This window comes from Triplophysa dalaica, chromosome 14 (genome assembly GCF_015846415.1).
Source record: "Triplophysa dalaica isolate WHDGS20190420 chromosome 14, ASM1584641v1, whole genome shotgun sequence".
Classification (NCBI taxonomy): Eukaryota; Metazoa; Chordata; class Actinopteri; order Cypriniformes; family Nemacheilidae; genus Triplophysa; species Triplophysa dalaica.
The window spans coordinates 5,352,481-5,377,436 of NC_079555.1; the positions used below are offsets into that span (position 1 = coordinate 5,352,481).

General features: G+C 37.3%; 1 protein-coding gene across 1 annotated transcript; it reads right to left on the reverse strand.

Moving 5' to 3' along the window:
- Positions 1-3,419: 3,419 nt before the first annotated feature.
- Positions 3,420-14,525, reverse strand: gan (gigaxonin). Its single transcript, XM_056766659.1, has 12 exons — positions 14,365-14,525; positions 14,071-14,262; positions 13,380-13,494; positions 11,625-11,975; positions 11,289-11,509; positions 11,045-11,166; positions 10,179-10,291; positions 9,458-9,610; positions 8,296-8,432; positions 6,906-7,040; positions 6,708-6,817; positions 3,420-6,308 (listed from the first exon to the last, which is right to left on the reverse strand). The coding sequence occupies exons 2-12, from the start codon at positions 14,259-14,261 to the stop codon at positions 6,121-6,123; spliced, it is 1,836 nt and encodes a 611-aa protein (XP_056622637.1). The 5' UTR covers position 14,262; positions 14,365-14,525; the 3' UTR covers positions 3,420-6,120.
- Positions 14,526-24,956: the final 10,431 nt, after the last annotated feature.

Genomic DNA, 24,956 nt, shown 5'->3' on the forward strand with positions numbered 1-24,956 from the left:
GGTCATTGGAGGTAGATATATTTATTCAGTCTGGCCATTTCTCTGCATCGCTCAGTCTTATTTCACATTAACTGCACAAGATTTCTTGGGAGGCCGAAGCAAGCGGGGCCACCCACACTCCAAACAAAGACTCAGTCACAAAACTGGACACTCCCCCGCCTGTGACAACATTGTTATTGTGCTTATAATCTTTTCTTACGCATTAGTGACAACATGTTTTATCAGGAGGAGCCGTGCCCGTGACAGTGGGGAGCAGATGACCAAAACCGACAGATGGTCACCCTTTCTTTTAAACTTTTTTTTATTAAAATATGGAAATGCCCAAAGATTTTAAATGAGTTCTGAAATGGCATTTTATATCAGCTAGCCTAAAGGGAAGTGAGATTCTATCTTCTCTCTTGTTCTATCTGTCTACTGTGGATACACCAGTCGGAGAAAATAGTTTTACTTGTTACACAAGTTTGACACTTGGGTTATCTGACTCTTCTGTCATGGGTTTAGTTTCCTAGAAGTCATACAGTATGTACCCCGGGGGGTACTTAAACTTTTCTCGTACAAGGTCAGAAGGCTTTGACGGATTCCTCTAAAATCTTATCTCACATTTATATTTTAATTAAAATTGCAGTATTAAGAGGTACTTAGATTTCAGTTTTACTTGGTTAATCATATAAAACAGAAAAAGTCCTTTGTTGTGGGCTATACACTGAGACAAAGGCTGGAAAAGATCTTTGATCTAATGCATTTACTCTAGTAATGGATGATCGCTCTCCTTTTACAATGGCATAGCTGGAGAGGGTGGGACAGTTTAATTATTTTGCTGTGTATGCGAATGATGCATTAAGTGTGTATAATGTGAGTCAGAACAGACAATGAGATCATCACCTCAAAGATGAATACGAGCCTAAATTATCTCAGGAGAATCATCTTCATGCACGATTCCGTGCCTTTTGCTGACATTTCTTCCACACATGGTTTCTGGGATTAATTCCCTTGCTGGGAATACTGTGGTAACGCTGTGCTGCGTAAGCAACCAAATTGGTAAAGCAACCTACATCATTTGACTTGGCATTTCAGATGATCAACACACCACTCAACCAGCTTCTCAATGGAAGTAAGGAAGTGATTCAGGCCTGTGAGGTCATATGAAGTCATGATGCCATTCCCAACGACTTTAAACAAGTCATTAGACTTACTACCGTGTTACTCTACATATTAAACAGAAAGTCTGGTGGACTGAAGTGAGGGGTATGTTTGTATAAGTGCGGGTTTAAACCTGTAGACTCACATTCAAGTGACACATGCACACAGTCCAACTTTTTCATTTTAAATCTACACATTAAATAAAAGTGGCTCTTATTGGGTGGACCATGTGTTGCACAAATAACCAATAGAGTCACATGTGGTAAAATTAAATTGAAAGTGAAACAGTTGTGTGTGGTTGTTTGGTTCTCTAATACTGGGGCATTTATGAGAAAACTCTTGTATGGAAAAAAGCTTTTTCAACAGTGAGTTTAATATGTGCAGTCAATAAAAAGCTGTCATTCAGAATTTATTATTTGTTTTAATGAATAAAAAAGAGCTATCTTGTTTCTATATGGGAGAACCTGCTTTTAACAATGACATAAGATCTTTTACAAAAGACATTGAACAAAAACAGTTTTAAACAGATCAAAAGTCATGTTTTATTGTGCATTTCAAATTACATTAATCAAACTACAGTTACATTGTTTTATTAAGTAATAATAACAAAAAATCAGCCAACTAACACGATAACATGAAGAAAAAAAACAGAGTTGTCTGGTTTTGCAAATAAATTCTTCATATAGTCTTCATAAGGATTTATGAAGAATAAATGTAAAGCCAAACCACCCATTTTTTAGTCCTTTTTAAAAAATATATAAATATAACCTTTCTTTTTCGGTGCAGAATTTTGTAGCTTTAATGTCGAACTTAAACCACATATCTCCATTCATCATGATTTGAATTTGTTTCATAAATCATTACTATTGGTCATCCTTCACGTTTTTCTGTGGGTTTTACTAATATTTAACCAATAAAAAGTATTTGTCAACTTGTCAACACAGTGTTTAGTTAAAAGAAAAAGGAAGTATTTTTGTCTTTTCTTGTAAAGTGGTGGTTTGGAGATACAAGGCTTCAGTCTGACAGCAACAATATCTGTATGTGACTCTTTCTTCTCTCAAAATATATTGAGAAATGTCTCAATGGTGTGGGTCCATACAATGAAAAGCAATGGGGCCAAACATATTAAACATTCCATGTTTGGTGTTTGCAGAAGAATGTCATGCAGGTTTGGGATGACATGATTGTGATTAAATGGATTTTGAATGAATTATCCCTTCAAGTCCAGAACAGCACAAAGTCCCTGAGCACAAAGCAAGGTCCATAAAAGCAGTTTACTGAGTAAGACTCGTACTTTGTAAGAATGTGATTGGTCTGTTCTCAGACCTAAACCCAAAAGAGATGCAGGGCGTCTGTATGAGCAGCTACCCATGTGTGTCATAAGACCTCTGGTTAAATTAAGTCCTGTCATGTGAGCAGCTCGGTTTGAGTGAATTTACCTCATCCTGTTTATCTACTGCAATCCTGTTAATCCCAAATCTATCCTTCACTCTTTATTCACACACACTCATGACCAGACACGTTCATACGCTTATGATGACGTATACCTTACGTCACAAAACTCAACATTTAGTAAAAGAGTAATGCAACAACCAACATTTCTTCATTCTTTTAAGCATTTACAAGATTTACTGATAAAGCTGAGGCTTTATTGAGTCACGTAGATAATACATTCACCTTACAGTGCCTCCTGCTAATGTTTAATCTCTATAACAGAGGAAAAATCAATAAGGACTACTGGTAGAAAGTTTCTAATCAGGGGAAAGATTTCAACACATTAGCATTTCAACACATTGACATTTACGTTGATATTGTATATAATATGTAATTCTTTAACTTTGAGTGAAAACTTAGTATTTTTTTTTTCTTTATTGAGATGCTTTTGGATAGAAATGTTTTAATTTTACTCTGTACCCTGCACATTTGTAGAAATGCTAGGTTTTAATTCCTGGTTGAGTCAAAGACAAACTCAACCGTATAAATGAACACATCCCAAGTTTTTTTTAGCCCAAAACTCTGGGTTTGCTGGATATGAACATTTTCTGGATTAATGGTTGGTTTGTCCCTTTTTGACGCAACATGGGTTGAAAATAATTTTTTAGGTGCACGTCACTTCCTTCCAGCCCAACAAATGTTATACTGTAATAGCCTAAAGACACAGAGAGATTCAACATTACACACATGATAGTCTGACTCCCCCCCCAACATCCATATTTCCATTTAATGAAAATATCCAAGTCAAAGCAATTTCTAAAGAGAACAATATCTTGCACAACAAACATTGCATTATATTTTATTAATCACAACGTTCTGGCAGACATGACGTGTTTTTATGTTTTGTGCAAATAGAGTCATGACAGTGTTTATAGTAAAGTGAACGTGTTGACAATTTTCATGAGCATGTATTGTTTGTGTGTGGAGTTTGGCAAGGAACACACATTACATATCATGCAGTGTTGACAATAGTTGTTACATCCTCCATTCTGACAGTACTTGACATCAACATTACATGAGTCATCAATGACAACTGCATTTTCATGATTTATAAAAAAAACAGTTTATGCAAAATGATAGTGGATAACCAGACATTTGGAATTAGTTCAGTGGAGAAAGGAAAGTGCAAAAGTAAATCCGCAGAAATGGATAGTTCACGCAAAAATAAAGGTTCTGTCATCATTTATTGATAGATACAGGTTTGGAACGACACGAGGGTGAGAAAATAATATAGAAAATGTCCATTTTTGGGTGAACTATCACTTTAATAACTGTGTGTAAGCTTGTTCGATAGTGTTAGTGTAGGTTTAGTGTAAATACTTTTCTCTTTGATAAAAAGTTTAGAAATGTAATATTTGAATGAGATTTACGTAATTTACCCAACACTGTTGCAAACACTTTAAATAATAATTGGTCCAGTATTATGTTTTATCCACATTCCTCTAAAAACAACCCACAGAGCAAATTACAAATTTTAGTGTCCAAGATGTAAAAATGTGGTAACGTATTCCTTAATTCAGCTATCGCTGTGAATTTCCACGACGGTGAATATGTAACGTTCATTCCTTCGATCACAACAGACAGCAGCAGCTGACTCATGCACAGAACAAATGGGGTCAGCAGATGCCAAAACCGTCCACACTGACAGGAAAGCCAGTTCAGAGGTCATTAACAAAATACTCTCGCCACATAAGGGTGAGTCCAGCAACTTGCATTTATTTCTGACATGTTGTGGTGCTTCGAGTCCCTGAATACGAGCAAATTTGGTCATATAACATAGGCAGGCTCCCACATAGCCAGCCAGACCCCTACAAAACGCACACCACCCTGACAATATGACACAGATTTTACTCAGCATATTATTGACCATACTCTTAAATGTAAACTCTTGACTCAGTAGACATGATATTCTTGCACAAACCTCCAAAATAAATCCTAAACACATGACTAAGGCGACAAAACGTAACATGTTATCTTTGGAGGGAATTAAATACATTAAAGGAGTCATATGACACGGCTAAAATATTATCGTTTGTTTTAGACGTGATGCAATGTGTATACAAGATTTAAGGTTAAAAACGCTGTATTTTCCATATACCGTGCATGTTTGTATCTCCTCCTTGCCCCGCCTCTCTGAAACACGCAGATTTTTTATAAAAGCTCCTCGGTCTGAAAAGCGAGATGTGCTATGATTGGCCTAATAACCAGTGTGTTGTGATTGGTCAAATACTGCAAGCGTGTGACGAAAACGTAGCCCCTTTTATCATATTTGGAACATCAGGTTCCAAAGCAAATGTACAGACAGGTACGAGCACCTTACTTGCGAATACATTTGGGCGGTCTTAGTCAGATCATCACACAAACAGACGTAGATTTGTGGTGGTGTTGTTACACGAGACCTTTCAGCCAGGTGTGGGTGAGCATTCGCTTTTAGATAAAATGCTTCTTTTGTTACAACATTTAACATGTCTTATTCATGCATGGGCAGCTAATAACACACCAAAGACACAGAAAAACATGTATTCGCGCCATATGACCCCTTTAACCTGCATTAGCCGTAACAAGGCTCCTTACAGCAATTTGTTTATAAATGAAATCAAGATGGGATTTAGGAAACAAACGTTTAAAATGATTTGATATAGAGTAATATAATTATAATAAAACCTCAATATATTAAAACCTAATTTATATTTAAACGCTCTATATTTAAATATAACCTACAAATGAATCACAGTTAATGTGAAGGCCTCCAATAAACTGAATGCATTTGAACTAAAAGCACTACATTTAACGAAACCCCACCATGATTTAAGACTTTTACACCTGTCTACACCAGACGCGACGCAACAAAAGACAATAGATAGCATTAGAACCCACTATAAATTTGGTCACACTGAATATGTCATTTTTCAACACGACAATCACAATAGAACAAGCCGTCTGTCTCGTCCGGTGTAGCAATGGTGATGGACCATAACTAATAACACTACTAAATAATCTAACACTTGTCTGTACAGTAACTAGAGCAACAATATTGTGCTTGGTACTAGTGAACCGCTAAGTTTTAGTTTTAGATTTGTTCCCTTACTTAATACACCGTAAATAAAACATACTGGTTTAAAAACGCTATTACAGTATAACTACTCTCACCAAAGTGCTAGCGTCAAAACTCAAAAGACAAGCATTCACAACTGTCATCTCAAATATAATGCAAACCATCCAAATAAAGCCGAACGAAACGTAAAGAAGGTCCCATTTAACATGCTGTAATAAAACACTTCCTGTGAATGAGCTAAATCACACTCACACTAAAGAAAGAACCATAAAAAGACATTTAATTGACTCCCTTTTAAAAAAGCATTAAATATTACACTCTTTCAAGCTTTTCCCACACACAACCAAACAACGGCTTAAGCCTGCAGTCCCACAATCCCTTGCATCCTCCTCCAAACCAGCAGACAAGGGAGGAGTGAAATGACACAGAACTCAGTGATGATGGAGAGGACGTGAGATATGAAACTGGCCCTGTAGGAGCTGCAGGCGGAACAGCTTACAGTTGGCGATACGAAGGGGGGCGCAGCACGTCTTGCTCAGATCAGATGGCATAAGGGGTCTGGTGTGGTGCCACGTCCCTGTGCTTCTGCGGAACTCCCGGACATAGTCAAAACTGGTGCCTGCCAAATATGAATATGAAATATTAAGCAATTTACATGTGTACGAAATAAATAAAGAGGGAATGGACGTGTCGCTTTACCACGTGAACAAACCAGAGCGTGCCCCATGGGTGGCAAAACACTAGAACACCTGATTACTAGTCGTAAGAATCACTGTAGAGTCCAGCTCTATAATAGTTGCGTGTTTTAGTCCCTGTTACTTTGTTTCTCCTATTCTCCTCAGCCATTTTGTCGGGTGTTTTGGCACCCAGGGGAGCGTGTACCGGTATGTTCACCTGGGAAAGTGACGTCAATGCATACACTCTATACATATACAGTAGTGGCACACATACAACCTTAATGTAAACTGTTAACGAAACAAAAATCGTTGAGATAAATGTAATGTGATTATCAGCTCACCCGTGTCAAGTTCTCCTACTACATATATACTAGCACCGATGGGAACAGCTCCATACACAAAGGATGAGGTGGCCTGAATACAGAGGTTTTGGTCGTCCAGAAGCATCCATCTGGAGAGAAATGGCAGAAAAACACTGAGATGATGCATGTATCTCACTGTTTTATTTTGAAGGACAGTATACACTAGTATGTATGAACCTTTTCAGTTCATCATGGAAGAACTCAGACTTGGCGATGGTCATTTGAGTGGTCTCGGGATTGTCCACCTCTCTGTTTCTAACACCACCAAATACGTAAAGCTCTTGGGCAATCCCACAAGCCACTGCTCCAAACCTGGGGGGGAAAAAGTGAGGCTGTGAAGCACGTTTAGTGGTGCTTGGAAAGCACTTCCGTCATTAGATTTGACCATTTTAAGAACACAAAGTAGTACATTTTGTTACTTTAATATAAGCATAAAACCTCAAACCGTACAACATGCACTTGCAAATCGTATTCATTTTAGAAGAGGTAAATCAAATAATTTCACAGATGGTTTCTGACCACATCAAGTGCAGAACTCATGTTACTATAGAAATACCAATTCTTGCTAATTTAGGCTTCAGACACCGAAGACCAAAAAAGACTATGACTCTTATCATTATGCTATCAAACAAGATCTATATATCACATTGCAAGAACATCGTACACCAGAAATGTAAAAAGTCCAGCATAATATTCTCAGGTGTAATGTTTCTTCAAATGTTTTGTTCTCCTCATCTGTGTTATAAGAATAAACTCTGACTTGATCTCTTAAGGCAGAAATTGAGCATCACAGAACTCCCTGTCTCTTCATAACATACTAAATTTAACAAGTACACGCATGGAAGTCATTATACCCAAATATGAAGAACACCAAGAAAAATGATTATTTATGTTTGAAAGATGGTGATCAAATTTTTGGGTTATGTGGGTTAGACTGATAGGTCCCTTGCCTACTGTTGTTCTAAAAACACATCTGCAAAACATCACAGAGCACAGGGTGCGTCAAAGCCTACATTCATTAGACCCTTGTGAAGACATCCTGCTTCAAAGAGCTTTTCTCTCTTCCATTTTAACATTTATTGGCGTCAGATAAAAACTTCAAAATATTTGAGATTTGAAAAGCATGGATCAGAGGTGCTTATGTAATTCCATAAAAAATTTACCAACACCTGATCACCCTACTCTTAGAGTTAAAAATGAAAATAAAGACGGAAGTTTTGTACCATGACACATTTTTGCCTTGTTAAATCAAAAAGCTTTATGAAAAATTGTACCTATGTACATCTGTGCTCCTCCATTGCTAGCACATTTTTTTTATGTTTTGTTGCTATAAAGTTGGTTTTTGAGTGTTTTAGAGCATTCTATGCCATATAGCTTTTTCTGTAGCTCAGTGGAAAGAGCATTGCGTTAACAACGCAAGGTTGTGGGTTCGGACCCAGAGGATTGCACATACCTATGTATAAATGTATAGGATAATCCAATGTAAGTCGCTTTGGATAAAAGCGTCTGCCAAATACGTAAATGTATATATCAAGCACCAAAAAGAAATTGAAACGTAACATTTTACCTCCGTTCCTTAAGGGGGCAGACGGACGTCCACTGTTGTGTTTTGGGCTGATAATACTCCACAGAATCGTAAACCTTCCCGTACGATCCTCCTCCCATTACATACAGTCTCTTTTTCATGGTGGCACAACTACCAAACTATAAAACAGAGATAAACATGAAGGTGTGATATTTTACAAAAAATTGGTGCAAGTGTGCAGCAACTCATGTTCCTATAGAAATATAAATTCTTGCTCATTTAGGCTTCAAACACCTAAGACGTTAAAAGACTATGAGAACTTTTCCACAATCTCACCGAACCGTTTGAAGCACATTCTGAAACAGTTACAGTTATGTTTCCACGTGAGCCTGGTTTGACGGCACGATAACAAACTGTTCTCGGCTCTTAGTAGGCACGGTTGTCCAACTAAATTGTGCTAAACAAAGCGTGCAGAGGCCTTATAGTTCAGTCTCTAAAAAATTCCATTATCAGCCCTGCGGTGCAAAATTAAACCATTTTTGTACTGGCTGGTATGGATCGGCACGGTGTGGAATGATTAAGCAACGATTCGGCGCGATGGTGGGAAAGTGCTCTCTGAATCTCATCATTTTAATATCGAAAAATATCTATATACAGTAGATATAAAAGAGTCACATTGCAAGTAAATTGCATCGTACACCAGAAATTTAAAAAGTCCAGCATGCTGTTCTCAAGCGATATATTTCTGCACATTTTTTGTTCTCCTTATCTGTGTAATAAGAATAAACTCTGACTTTAAGGCAGAAATTGATAATCACAGAACTCCCTGTCTCTTCACAACATACTAAATTTAACAAGTACACACATGGAAATCATTATACCCAAATATGACAAGAACACCAAGAAACATGACTGTTTATGTTTGTCAAGATGGTGATCAAATGTTTTTGGTTATGTGGGTTAGACTGATAGGTCCCTAGCCTACTTTTGTTCTAAAAACACATCTGCAAAACATCACAGTGCACAGGGTGCGTCGAAGCTTACATTCATTAGACCCTCGTCAATACGTCCTGCTTAAAAGGAGCTTTTCTAACTCTTCTCTTCCATTTTAACATTTATTAACTACCAAACTGTAAAACAGAGATACACATGAAGGTGTGTATGTTTTTTGGTGCAAGTGTGGAGCGAAAAAGGTACCGCTTACCTTGCGCACGGTAGTCATTTTGGGTTGGGTCCTCCAGACGTTGCAATGGGGGTCATACACCTCCATTGTGAGAAGAACCTCAGTTTCATTGTTCTCTCCACCCAAGACATAGATCATTCCATCCAGCTCAGCAATACCAAAGTGTTGTCTGGCCTTCACAGACAACAAGAAAGTACAATGGCACAAATGTGACACCTGGTGGTAACTTTACAAAACTGCATCAAACGTTTCTGTCTTGTTCCTAAAAAATGTATAGCCACTATGAATGATTTTGTATTTTTTTCGCTAGTTATTTTTATAGATACATATTTGATTGTATACAGTTCTATATTATATGTATATTACTAATATTAGGACAACAATGCAAAAATTGGCACTCAATTCTCCCTTATGTTAACCTCCTAACACCTAAAGAAATTATTGCATATCTTGTGTATTTTTTGCCAGCAAAACTAATAAAACATTGAGCTAACAAGACCAAGGTGACAGGTTCGCTTCCCAGGCAACACAGAATATAACAAAATAATACAATGTACTGTATAATAATGCAAATGCAACATGCTTTAAAACGTTTGGCAAATAACTAAATGCAAATATAGTGGCAGATACGTTTGCCTACACTTCCCCATGTGGAGACTCATGGTATTGTCTGGGGAGAAAATAGAGGAAAAAAGTTTCACTTCACTAGTTTTTTATCCGAGTGAATGTGTGACAGAAATACCTGCATCATAGCTGGAATTGAAGTCCAGGTGTTGGTCTCTGGGTCATATTTCTCTCCACTGCTCAACACAGTTTTATTCTCATCCATGCCTCCTATTGCAAATAGGAAGCCTTCTAATGGACAAACAGTTCATTGGTTAATAATACAAGCCAGTGATTATATTCTTATATTTACACCGCTAGATGCCACTAAATTTCATACACTGGACGTTTAAATCAGATTGACCAATACGGTTGACTTAAAACCTGACCATTTTTATTGTGTGAATTTATAAGAGACCAGTTGAGATCTGGCTGAATTCACATTAATCTGAAAGCAAGAACGTCTAACCTCTGTAAATTGAATCCATTACATTTTAAATTATTTAAAATGTTCATCTTCACAAGAATATGATTTTAGGTTTTTCCCTATATAATTTCAGTGTCAAGCACAAATTTGTTTTTAGATTTTTGTGTTAAGGTCTCAAATTTGCGAGAGCAGTGAAAACTAGAAAGAAATGGATATTGCTAATTTCTTCTAGTAGTTGCACAGAAATGTGAATACAATTTTACCTCAAAATCTAAGATAAAATGATGCGTGTCATTTAAGTTTGGAGCGCCTCAAGGGTTCATGCAAATGGGTCACTCACGCCATCTTAGAATGTGTGTGACGACACTTATTCGATTAATGCATAATAAATCACTTGACATATTAAAGGAAAAATTCACAACATTTGGTTTGGTATAATTATACTTCATTATAAGCCCCAAAAATGAAACAATACGTATACGGAAAAACTAAATTGCATACTAACATAACAGATGCATGTGAAACTTAATCTTTAAAATATGTCTTTCAATATACTACAGAACTAATCTAGTACCGACCTGCTGACACGACTCCGTGCCCAACGCGCCTTTCTTTCATCGGCTGAAGCTCAATCCACAGCTGCCTGCTTCGGTCATAAAGTGGACACATGCAGCGAGCTGCTGCCGTAGGCTTCCGAGAGCTAAAATAAGAGAGTGAACACAAAATAAAAACATCACACTCTCCAAAATACTTGAAAATATTGCATGAAAGCACTTTAATAATAACCAGATCTAAAAAAAAGGTATATATACTTATACTCACTTCCTTTCCTCACCCCCTATTGTGACGATACATTCGGAGTAGCCGCGGGGTTTAAACGCATCGAGCAGTGCCTCTCCCTGCTTTTCCGCACCACTCAGGATCTCTATACAATAATTTCCTATCACCTCCCTCATCATGTGGTCACCGACAATCTGCTCCTGGAGGTACGGCCGTTCCAAGCCTTGAACCCATACGGCCGACATCACCTCCTTCATATGGACCTGGAGAAGAGACACAAGTCTATCAAAACTGGTCGAAGTAAAATAATGTTTGTTTTTCTATTTACACTCTAAAAACTCTCTTGTTGATCCAACAATCGAACATCGAAACACTCACTCGCCGAGCTTCAGTGTCGTGGCCAAGCCAGCGGACCACGGCCTCCAGTGCGTGCCTTTCATTTCCTATGTTGAGCTTCTCCATCGAGAGCATCTCGCACAGACGTTCAGGAGGCTGCTCCAGGAACTCCTCGGTGCTGGCCACGTCTCGGAAATGCGTCTGCAGGAACTCTGTGGCGACGTGGAAGACATGGTGCAGGCAGTAATGCAAGGAGAAGACCCGGATGCCGATGCAGTTTTCTGCCGTGATGCAGCTCTCCAGGAACTCACAGCACAGAGATTTTAGATCGGTGAGGAGCAGGAGATCGGCAGCTTGGACCACATCCTGGATAGTGTCTTCGCTCAGGGTGATCTAAAAATCAGACATTAGTTTGGCTTTCAAATAAGTGAAAGCTTTTGAAGGTATTGCACTTCTGTAGTTCAAACAGTATTGCATGGTGCTAGGAGGAAAGCATCACTGGTTCAGTTCTTAAAGGGATGGTGCATCCAAAATTGTTCATTTTTTCCACAGAACACAAAAGAAGATATTTTGAAGAATGTTGGTAACCGAACAATGCCGGTACCCATTAACTTCTATTGTATGGACAAAAAACCAATGCAAGTCAATGGGTAGTGCAGTTTGGTTACCCACATTCTTCAAAATATCTTCTTTTGTCTTCTGCAGAAGAAAAGTCTCACTAAGTGAGTAATTGATGACTGAGTTTTCATTTTTGGGTGAACTATCCTTTTAAGGATTAAATGTACTTTACTATCAAATCAAAATGTCCTCATGTTTTACGCACCCTCAAGGCATCCTAACTGAATATTGTTTTCTTTTTGAAGAATAATGCAGTCGGAGTTATACTACCACATATTATTTTACTTCCAAGCGGTATAATGGGAGTGGATGGGTGTGGACTTTTCGAAGCTCCAAAAAGTGCATCCATCAAAAAAAAACTGCTCGACACAGCACCGTGGTTTTAACAAAGGTCTTCTGATGCGAATTGATGCGTTTGTTTAAGAGAAATATCCATATTGACAGTGCTATTAACATTTATGTCTAGCTTTCTTCATCTCTCGAATGCGCGTGAACCAGAGGCTTGCTTTTCCGGCAAATAGACGCGGTCATATTGGAACACAACGAAAAAATGCAATGTTTGCAGCTGTCGAGCAGTTCTTTGATCGATTAATGCACTTTTTGGAGCTACAAAAAGCAAACACCCATTCAACTCCCGTTCTACCGCTTGGTAGTAAAATAATACGTGGTATTATAACTCCATCTGCTTTATTCAAGAAGAAAACCATTTTCAGTTAGGATGCCTTGAGGGTGAGTTAAACGTGGGGAAATTTTGATTTATGGTGATAGTAAAGTTTCCCTTTAAGTTATCTGATAGAATGTAAATAGATATAACTGATATATGTAATGTAATTAATGCAGTGTAAACTCACAAATACAAATGTACATACATATACAAAAATAAAAACATAAATGGTATACAGTTATAAATAAAACTAAGGCTGTCAAACGATTAATCGTGATTAATCGTCCAGAATAAAAAATAAAATAATTTTTTTGATGTATTATTTATATTTACCAATAATTTAAATTATATAAACGTTTATTCTTTTCTATTTTTGTTAAATATATGCATGAATGTGTATGTGTTTATAAATACAACATTAATATATAATCATAAACTATCACTCTGGATGCGATTTATCATTTGACAGCCCTAACTCAAACATGTAGTATACGATATGTAAATGATAAAATCACCTCTCCACTAAAAATGTAGTCCAATATCTGCCTTATGGTTGAAACGGAGATCCCTTGCAGCTCGATTTTGTAAACAGATCCATCCTCCTTTGGTGGGTTGTAATTTAATTTTGTCCTAGAAACAGAATTAGTTTTATTTTGTTTGAGTATCTTATGACAAAACAGTCTGACTGTCAACAACAGAGATTTGAAGAGAGACCGGTGGTGAGCAGGCTTTGTTACATTGGAATGTAACAAGTAGAACTAAAATCGTATTTATTTATTTTATGTATATGAATACAATTAATATTAATGTTTACAGCATATTCAAATGACCAATCGAATTTTGGATTTTCCTCTAACTTAAAAGGAGTTTAGTCAACAAATATGTCCCAGAGATAAATGAGTCATGCAGATTTGGAATGGGAGTAAATAATGACTTTTTTAAACCACATAGACAAGTGATCTCTTATGTGTAATCTTTTGTTACATTAATAAAAGTTAGTTGGGGAATAAAAAAGTAGGTCACAATGAAACAAGCGAACAAACTAATAACAGCAGACAAGGTGGGGCTGTGGCACACCCACATGACACATTGCTCAAGGGTCTGTTACATGTCAGAGCAATCACACCACATATACATGATCGCAATCTCATCTCTCAGACGCATCACTTCAAAAAATCATGCAAATTTGACAGTATACTCGGATACCTTATGTATGGACTAGCAGCAGCAATGACGTTTTTCTGAACAGGTATCTCTTCACCCTCCAAAACCAGTACTGCATCTTGAAAAGCCTGATCTTCTCTGAAAGACTGAAGGGCCCTTAGAAGCTTTTGGGAATGTTGAGGGTCCGAGATCACTGATCCCGCATCAGCTCGAGCTGCTCCAAAAGTTGACATGCTGTTAAAACAACTCAAACAGATGAGTTACCTGAACACAGCTCCAGGCAAGACAGCTCGATCTCTTTAAACACGAGTACACCTTTAAATCATCGTAACTCACTCTGGATGTAAGGTGCAGGAAACTACTCGAATGAAACTCGTTGTCGATAAGGTCTGTTACATTAGCTAGGCATAGTAAAGTGTTCTTAAAGCCTAAACTTTCACGCCATTCACTGCAGTCCATGCACACGCACTCGTGGAAAAACAACAACTCGAGAACTTCGGCGACGAAGCGTGACATCACCCTGAAGACCGTTTTGTTTTTCAAAATAAAAGCATGCAGGTTGAATGAAACGTCTGTAAAATAGGAAAAGCGAAATAAATTCTGGAATAGATTTTTTATTTATATTTATTTTATATTATGGACGTTAACACTAGTGTATGTTTAATGTATTTTAATAGTGAAGTTTTAGCGTGACTGCCATGTTTTCATTATCGGTCATCTGTTTTTAGATTTATAATGTCTGCTATCCTACAACTATCTGCGTACAATTATTTTATACATGATTATACAAATAAAGAACTGCAAAAGAACAGAACGCTCTTTAAACTTCCCATTAATAAAGCAAAGAAAACACTAGCAATAAAAAGCAATTAGCTTTACCATTTGGAGTCAAATGAATATGTTATAATTAGGGCTGTCAAAAGATTAATCACGATTAATCGCAGCCAGAATAAAAGTTTGTGTGTACATAATATATGTCTATGTACTGTGTATATTTATAATGCTTTTATAAATACAAACACATACACATGTATCCATATTTAGCAAATATTCACATGTATTTGTTTATAATTACCAACAATTGAAATTATATATAAATGTTGTAGAATTTTAGATTCTTCTTAAATATATGCATGGATGTGTATGTCTTAATAAATACAAAATTATTATGCACAGCACACAGGTATATGTTATGTAAACACAAACTTTTATTCTGGATGCGACTAATCGCGATTAATCTTTTGACAGCCCTAAATATTACTGTTTTCATTAGACTGTTGGGTTTTTACTGTTACATATGTATTGTTATCAAAGCAGTATTGAGATATTATCTGACATGCATGAGTTTTTCAGAGTAAAAGAAACAATGCAAAAAATCTTTACTACAAGCATCAGCATACAAATGAGAAATGTATAAATGCTCCTGGGATTTCCTTTACAACAATGTCACAAGTTGATTAATTTCTGTTTCCATTTCATAGCCAATATTGATTTCTTTAAAACACACTCCTCCCGAGGTGTAATACAAATTTGAACGAAACATTTATATGACAGTAAATCCCTGTGTTGCTTATTCATTTAATGTGTCATAAATCACAGAATTTTGTCAGGACATAATGTGAGAAGAGCTTTGTGGGAAGGACGAATAGAGTCCTACTTTGGACAAATATGTTTTTTATGCATGAAAGTAAGAGTGAAATTAAGCTGACGCACTGACTGAGCGAGACAGAAACTAAGGACATGTTTTGATTTATGAGGACTGGTGACCTCAGAGATGTGAATGAGTGAGACGAGTAGGATGATAGAATTAATCTTTCATTAAGAGAGAGCTTTATGGTGATTTAATACCCGTTTGATCCTCTGATCAGCTGTGCCAATTATTGTAGAAAGACCAGAGCAATTTCCCTTAATTCCAGTGATTCATGTGTATTTCAAAGGATTATAAAGAGGGGATTTTAATCAGAGTCTGTAGGATATACCCTTTACCAAGTATAAAACCTTTTATAGTGTATTAAATTGGCCCAGACCTTCCGTGACTTGGCATGATCTTCGGGTTGGCTCTGGACTTATATGACCATCCATCGCCCACAAGATGGAGCTCAAACAACATACATTTTAAATGGTAAAACAAAACGAGCAAAAAAGCAGAACAAAAACGAACATAAATGCGTCCATCTTTTGAAGTGTATGTATAAAAAACTAGTAAATGTTTGTGCTTTATTTCACAGAAAAAGGTCACACATTTCAAATTCTCAGGCACAGATATATACACCTTGTAGTTATGTCAAACAGATATTAGATCAACAAGATTTTCCAAACAATTTCCCTCATACAGGCCACAGCAAAATACGGTAGTGAAATTGTTAAATGAAACATTTTTACAATCAGAAATGTGACTTTATTAAATCAAAAACAGTTATTTTTGCGTAGATATTTTTTAGGCGTACAATGCATTACTTAAAGTGATACTTCACACAAATATTTTGTCATCATTTACTCACCCTCAAGTTGTTCCAAATCTGTATAAATATCTTTGTTCTGATGAACACAGAGAAATATATTTAGAAGAATTCTTATAACCAAACATATCTCAACACAAAATGACTGCCATAGTAATAGAAATTACTTTTATGTTTTACTGTTGAACACAAAAGAAGACATTTTGAAGAATGTAAGACAGCGAACAGTTCTGGGGCACTTTTGATTACCATTGTTTTTCCTACTATGGTAGTCAATCGGTGTTGAGATCTGTTTGGTTATAAGTAGGGCTGTCAAAAGATTAATCACGATTAATCGCATCCAGAATTTTGTGTTTACATAATATATGTCTATATACTGTGCATATTAATTATGTTTTTATAAATGCAAACACATACACATGTACATATTTAGCAAATATTTACATATATTTATTTATATTTACCAACAATTGAAATTATATATAAATGTTTAATAATTATTTTTTTTCTTAAATATATGCATGGATATGTATGTGTTAATAATACAAAATTGTTATGCACAGCACACAGATATATATATTATGTAAACACAAACTTTTATTCTGGGTGCGATTAATCGCGATTAATCTTTTGACAGCCCTAGGTATAAGCATTATTCCAAATATCTTTCTATGTGTTCACTAGAACAAATAAATGTAACGTTATTCACATTTGGAACAACTCGAAGGTGAGTAAATTATGACAGAATTTCATTTTTGGGTTAAGTGTCCCTTTAACTTCGCCCCGTCATGATGTCCTCCCTTGCGTTAACGTCTGTCAGACTCGCTCAAATTTACACAACACTACTATGTGGACCGCATAAGATTACTTTATGTAGGTGGAATGTACATCGACAATTCGAAATTTAAATTACATTATGACAATATTAAGTAAAATACGTCTAAACCTAGAAGTGTCTCAGCATGCAGTTAATCGATTGTTATCCATACGCGAAACTTCCAAAGGACGCCATTTAGAATTTGGGCGGATATTACGTCAGTACAGAAGCAGGTAAGTGTGTGACCTTTCCTATTTGGTTGTTTATAGAATTATATTTTTAAATGAACATCGATTACAGTGCTTCTGGTTATAAAGTAAGTAACTTATGTGTATAACTTTTTGTGCCCTGGTGGATTATTGCGTCTCGGTTAAACAGCCACTTATAGTTGAAAAGCTGTGCCCAATCCCCACTTAAATATTAAACTTGATCAGCATTTGGTTATAATAAACAATGCTGTCCTGAAATATCAGTTGTTACACAAGCCTTTAACTGCTAATTCACCTTAGCAGCAGCTGGCCCCTTCACCTTTGTGTCTGGTCATCCTGTAGTCTACATTTCTCATGATGTTTAATTCAGTGAAAGCTGTGTTTGTATATTATTCTTCAGGCCTTAAACACTTCAACACTCACTTAATATTCAGAATGTCATAGTGTAAGCACTTCATCCTATAATGTCAAAAAAAGCTTGTCACTTGGGCAGTTCCCTCACTTTATGGAGTTAAAGCGTACCAAGTTAAGCTATGGTAAAATGTAGAAGTTCTCTGACAGTGACTTGCTGTGTTTACTTTAAACCCTTATGTAAATTTTAACTGTACATTGACGCTTTGGGGTAAACATGGTGATGCTTGAGTCTAAAAAAGTCATAAGATCAACACGGGTAGATTTAAGTTTTAGTTCAGTTATCTATGATGCCCCAGTATGTTTGGCAATCTATTTATGAACAGACGAACCCTGAAATATTTAATTGTCATCATCACAATCAGACATAAAACATTGAACATTTCAGAAAAACAAAATAAAAGCTTCAGAGAAGTTCGGGAGTATTTTCTCGGAGTAGCCAAGATGGGAGCTTTAGAAGACTTTGTATTGAGCCAAGGCTCTCAAGGTGATATGCACCTGCCTTTAGCCATAATTTTCTTTCATCGGCCTGTTTATGAATTGTTGCTGTAAGCCCAGCGTTATTAAGACGCACTTCATATGGAACCTGATTAGCATCTTAAAAAGTGGCTAATTATTTCTCAAGGGCCATTGTCTGCGTACGGCCCTCCCTTTTTAAAACAACACGAACTAATGGAAAGCAGAGTGAAGTCAAGGTCATCATCCCTCTTGAAGGAGGTGTGTGCAGTGTGGGCCTATTTTCTCTTTTGTTCAGCCTGAAAGACGGAATAAATGTTTGATAATTAGGTGAGGCTGGAATGTCCAGAGTTTTCTAAGCAGTAGACAGACTGACAGAATGAGAGCAACCTTAAGACAGAGGCCCAGCCGAGTCCTCAAAGTATTAGTCCATCAATGTCTCTTTCTCATCTCTCGCAACTATTCACGATGACTGAATGAGCCGGACTTCAAGTTCCAGATCTGTCATAAAATGAGTAAATTTAGATTCACACATTTGTACCCTTTCATATCTCAGTGTAGTTTTCATCTTCCCATCTCTTATTAGGCATTAATGGGTTTTCAATGGAGTTCAATATCCTCAACCCCTTTTCCAACTTGTCAGGCTCTGCTGCCCACAACCAGGAGAATTAATTACAGTTGATTAAACTCATTTTTGTGGGAACCCATTCCACATCTAAAAATAATTCACCATTTCCTTTTGTTCTTTAATCAGACGGGGAAGTTTTTAACATCCCAAAGGAAATTGCCTGACAAAGGGGGATGTCTACTTTTTGATTGGGTGGTCAGGGAGACAGTGGGTGGTTGGATGTCTTTTATGTTTTTCCACGATGATGTGGAGCAGAAACTTGAATGTAAACTCTCCTTGAACCGGTTGCTACAGACAATTAGTTTTGTATTTGGGTGTAACAAGGTTCTTTCAAAGTGTGGACGGAAGGAGGCGGGAACCGACGAACATTTAAACAAAGTTTAATCACAATAAACAAACAATAACACGGAAGTAAAAGGCCAGCAGCCACCTCACGGTCAACTGCAGGCCATAAGAACATAAATACAAACTTAAACATGTCCTCTCTCATCCATAGTCCTGTCGCTCGTCCTCTATGCTCCCGATCTCCTCCGTGAGATATGCGGGACCGGTGTGCGCACAGCTGATTCCCACGATCACTCACGCCACCGGCCCCGCCTCACAGCTCTCATCCCGCCTTACTCATTACATTGGGATTATGTTTTCCTCTAAAGAATCTCTCTAGTGCATTTTAATGTGAGCAACAACTCCATTTTTCAAATATATAAAAACAGAAATCCTTTATTGCCAAGAATTTAAATGCAATGACCGGATTTAGATTTGGTTTTACTGGCTGGATTGAGCTTTTGTTCACTCTTGCTAATGCAAGGTCATGACCTGTAATAACTGTAGTCATGTTCCTCACCTGTCTGTTTTTTTGTCCTTTTGAGTGCATCATACTCCGCATTGTCTCAGGAGAAGCAGTCCCCAGGGGTAAAACATTTGTCACGACTCCAGCAAACAATCACACTTTTCCATCCTGGCATCTGCACCTTTCCCCAAGAGTATAATGGAATTTAGAGCAGCAACACACCATAACACGTTATTATATCTTGTCAAAATCCTAGGCGTACATCAAGAAAAAGCATTTTCTTCCCAGAAATGTTTCGCAAATTAAAATCTATGAAAAACATCCGAGCCCCAAACTATTCCATTCAGCCTTTCAGATTCATGCAATGATGTTACGAGAGAACTGCCGGTGACTGCAGACGGCATGCTGTGTAATTCATTGGTAATCCAGTGCATTAATAGCATTGAAAATGACATGCTGTTGTAATAAAGTATAGCTCAGATAATGTTCATTTTAAAATCTTTGACATTTTTAATGCAGACTTACCTCATTGCCGTCTTTGACTTCTATATGCAGACTAACCTCACTGTCATCTGGGAGAAACAATCGCAGTGTTCCTTTTGGGCGCACTGTGCAAACGCTTTATATACAGTAGTTCAGACCGCATGTACATCAAAACATTCACCCAACTGAACTTATTTAGATTTACACTACAGGGGCTGGTTAATATACAAGCGTAAAGTTCCTCTTACAGCAAGGTTCAGGTTAGATGATTTGTAATGTTTTCCTGATGACAAGCTTCATTAACTCCCTGTACTGCACTTGCTTTGGGCCAGGCAAATACATATGAGAGTAGGACGGGAAAAAACATTGCAGCGCTTTTTAAAAAAACACCTTGGGGGTTTTCGGTCTCATAAGTGCATGCAAAACATGTGCTTTTCATAACTCCCTCAGTTCATTCGCCGGCTCTTTTTGATCGAATATGTGCATGGAGTTATTGCTTATCTATTCATTTATGCACACTCGAGGAACGTGGCGACATTATTCTACACTTATCAAAATGGTTCTCATTCTGTTGTAGCCGGGGAAATACAAGTGTCTCCAAGATGTACGATCGGATGTAGAATTAAGATTTAGCAATTTGGCTTGGCCTGATGTGAATGCTGCACGCAATATGCTCCCAATGGTTTTTGGGCAGTTTGGTTGTGATGGTGCAATCGGTGCCAAGCATAGAAAACGTGTGATCCATTGCTTTTTATCTGGTATTCGATAGGGTGCAGAAGAGTTTGAGAAATTGGACTAATGATGCATTAAACCTTAATGTTCAAATGTAGTTTACAAATCAAAGTTTGCAATGCTGTGAGTCATCACAGTTCTGGTTGTTTTGGTTCACTGAAAACGCATATCTTTTCAAATGCTTTTGGGGAAAATAAATGGGGATAGACTTCAAAAATCAGAGCAGTCACTGTTCTGCCCTCTTCTAGTGCCCATTCACACAATGGTGCCACAGTACCAAGACCACAGCAGCTGTGCGAGGTTGACCATGACCCAGAAAAGACCCACAGAGGGCAGCAGCGCTCCACACCCTTCACCGGAACGATTTTCATGGCATTGTAATATTTGGTTTATCTCATCCTCCTGTCTCTCCTTCTCTCAGCGGTACTCTTGTGGGCAGATATAATTAATGGATCACTATTTACATCCAGCCTTTTTGCCCCCAATCCCCTTCATCTCCCCGTGCCTCACCTGACAGAGGCAAGTGTGGAGATTGACAGATTGGCTATTTCTGGATATCAGCTTTAATTAAAACTCATTTAGGCTGCTGATGGCATTTTACGCCCCTTTCATTCGCTCCAATTAGAGACAGTATTAGGTTTCCAACATTGCGAATCAGATAGACTTATTAGAAGGAGATAGCAAAAGGTCCAAGGCAACAATGCACCCCGGTGTCCTGGTAGACCGGGGGTAGCCGAACAGTTATGGATGTTCTATAATGCATGAGGTGGAGCGCTCTGTATTGATCAGATAAACACTGAGAGTTTAGGATGCCATAGATCACACAGCATTTATCTTTGATACAACTAGCGTTTGCGTCTTTGTTTCTCTGTCATTAAAGGAACAGTCCACCCAAAGATGCAAATTCCGTCTAAATTTACTCACAACTTGTTCCAAATCTGTATAAATCTCTTTGTTCTGATGGACACAGAAAAAGATTGAAGAATGCTTGTAACCAAACAGTTCTTGGCCACCATTGACTAACATGACTCGTACCAAAATGGTGAGTTGTTTAAACCCCTCTGTTAGCCCAAATATAAACCCTTTTCTGGGTATATTTAATCCCAAAGACTGGGTTGTAGCTGGTATTTAGACCAGTGTTGGTGTAGCTTTTTCCATACAACATTTAATGGTTATCTGTTAAACGTAAAATAAAACCCACCCAAAACTTTTGTTCAGAATTGTAAGTTCTGGGTGAACTATTCCTTTGAGTGAGAAATAGAACAGAAATACTGAGACATCAATTCTGGAGACACTTTTGGGCATGTTACAGCAGGGCAGCCTTGTGTAAAGTAAATAATTTAATCAAAAGATTTTTCTTCCCTGCACATATTATATATCAATATTTGGTTTATCACTCTCTAAACTATTTACACTCATATAATACATTAGGGATGTACCGATATGTACATTTTAGCTGATGCGATAATTCTTTAACATTGGAAGCCGCTAATTCAAAATTCATGGTTTACATTTAGTTTGAGATCAAACCCATTTCCAGTATGTGTACACCCGCTGTCTGAAACTCAGCAATGTATAATGGCAGAAAAAATTTGTTGCAAAATTCCAGGTGGACTTTAATGCCTTTTGAAAGATTTATGAAATTCAGAAAGCAGTGAAGGCAAAAACTCTCTCCCTCAGGTTAAATTCCACCGCGTGTACTTGAAACCACTTTGTCATGGTAAACACTTCTTTTAACATATGATCAAATGCTTTTGTTAATAGACAGACAGCCAAACATATTCACTGCCCCGGTACACACGTGAAGAGCTACATGAACTTCTCATAATGCTCCTCATCAGACGCCATGAAGGACAAAAATAAAGCTTTTTTCAAAGCGATTCTTGTACTTTTGCTTTGTGTGTTCCTTGGAGGGTGCATAATAAATGCCCATTTTTGGCAGTTATTTTGCCAAATTTCATTCTGTTTTTGCCACCTAGCATGGCCTCTTTTTGCATGCCAGAGGTGCAACGATACTTCCAAAAAGAGTTTCTTTCTCTTCAAGCCCTGCCGAGGGAAGATTTTCATATAAATGCTAATATATTTTCAGCCATTTAGGCTTTTAGTAATTCACTGGCACTTTTTAATGTGATATTTGAATTGTGAAAAAAAAGAAGAAGAGGAAAAGAAACAATGTTGTTGTGACACAGTATGGTTATCAAGAAACACTGTTAATGGAACTATTGAAGCTGAGAAAGATAATTTGGTGAAATCCGGAAATGCCTGGAAAGACATTTTTGCTTAATCAAACAGTGTATTCGCTTATAACATGGTATATTTCTTTGTTTGCTTTTTTCGTGTGTAAATTCTTCACTTCGCAGAAATGACCACACCTCCTCACAACATTAGGTCACACTAAAAATACTAAAGCACCTGAAAATAATGACACTCTGTCCGACTCTCAGTATCAGAATGCATCACTGCAGCCCACCCTCCCCAACCTCAATTCAATGAAAGCCCCAGGTGACCAGTCGTGTCCCGTCATCAGCGTTGATATGGTGCATTGATCACAGGGAAGCAAGCTTTTACCAATGATGAAAGTTCAAAGCAGCGGAGAGGACAGCCAGTAAGATCTGCTGTGTCAAGAAAGAGGATTTAGTAGAAACTAAAGTATATACAGTACAATATATCGACATATACGATGACTGTGAATGATGGGAATGGGGTGTGATGGTCAATGGATGTTTATACATCACTCTATGTGTGCGTTTGAGTATCTGGGTGGGATGGATCAATAAAACAGTGTTAAATGGTGGGATTGTTCTGTGATGATGTGAAGTTGAGTCATATTGCTGGAGATTTGGTAGGGTGTGATAACAAGCCTGCTGGTGGAAAGCGAGTGATGTTGATTTCTCTTTGACGGCACACCGATCCGCATCTGTCAGGGAGTGGGCATATCTGCTATATTCAAAGAACATCCAAGTGTGATCGGATATGCTTTCATCAAGAGCCTCAGAGGAGATGTTGACACACTGGACTGTGTGTGTGTTTTTTCCGAGCGTGATTCACACACGCTAAAACAACTAATTATCAATTAAATTGGTGTAATCATTGTTTTTATATGTAACTCCCCTTTAAACCAAACTGAAGTTTTTGAAATCCGTCTTCTACAGAGATTGAGGGAGGTCCAGATCTGAATGGTCGTATTTGGTCAATTTATAAGTAAAGCATATGCTGCATATGATATACCTGAGTATGTTTGGGCAATTTGTTGAAAGATCATCATGTGATTAAATTAGCTTTAAAAGGTTTATTTAGTCTTCTTTAAAAGTAGCCATTTGTCATTGACTGATGAGGCAACGTGGAAGTTAGTTTTTGTTTGCCCATGGCCACAATGTGCCCATGTGATTATTTGTGTAAACTTGCGCAATCCCTAGAACATGCTCTTTTCTTTTGATCTTTTTTTTAAATGAAAACATTCCACAGAAATTTGTGTTGAACTAAAGATTAACCTTAAGGATAATGCGTTCCCTTTAATGGTCCAATGGGTATTTTTTAGCTGGATCTATTAACATATACATAACTATGTCTTCAGAGGTGTATAAAGATCTTATATATTAAAGGGTTATGTTTTAAGTACTTAAGAATGTGCTATTTCTATCTACACACACCGCTGTATGTGCCTTTAGTTGCAATTCACAACCTAACCACTAGATGCCGCTAAATTTTATATATGGGACCATTAAAACATTCCTATTTATTTTCTACGCTAAACAGGTATTTTTTTTACATAACTGTAGAGATTAATCTCTCAATGCTGTGAGATTATAAATTAATTATTGTTTTTTTCTGGGCTTGTTTGGACAATGGAATCTGTCAATATGTGATATGCGGCTTAGCAACTTTTCAAAAACATGTAGGTCTATTTCTTCCTACATTTCCTTCAAGTGACCTTAGTAACAAA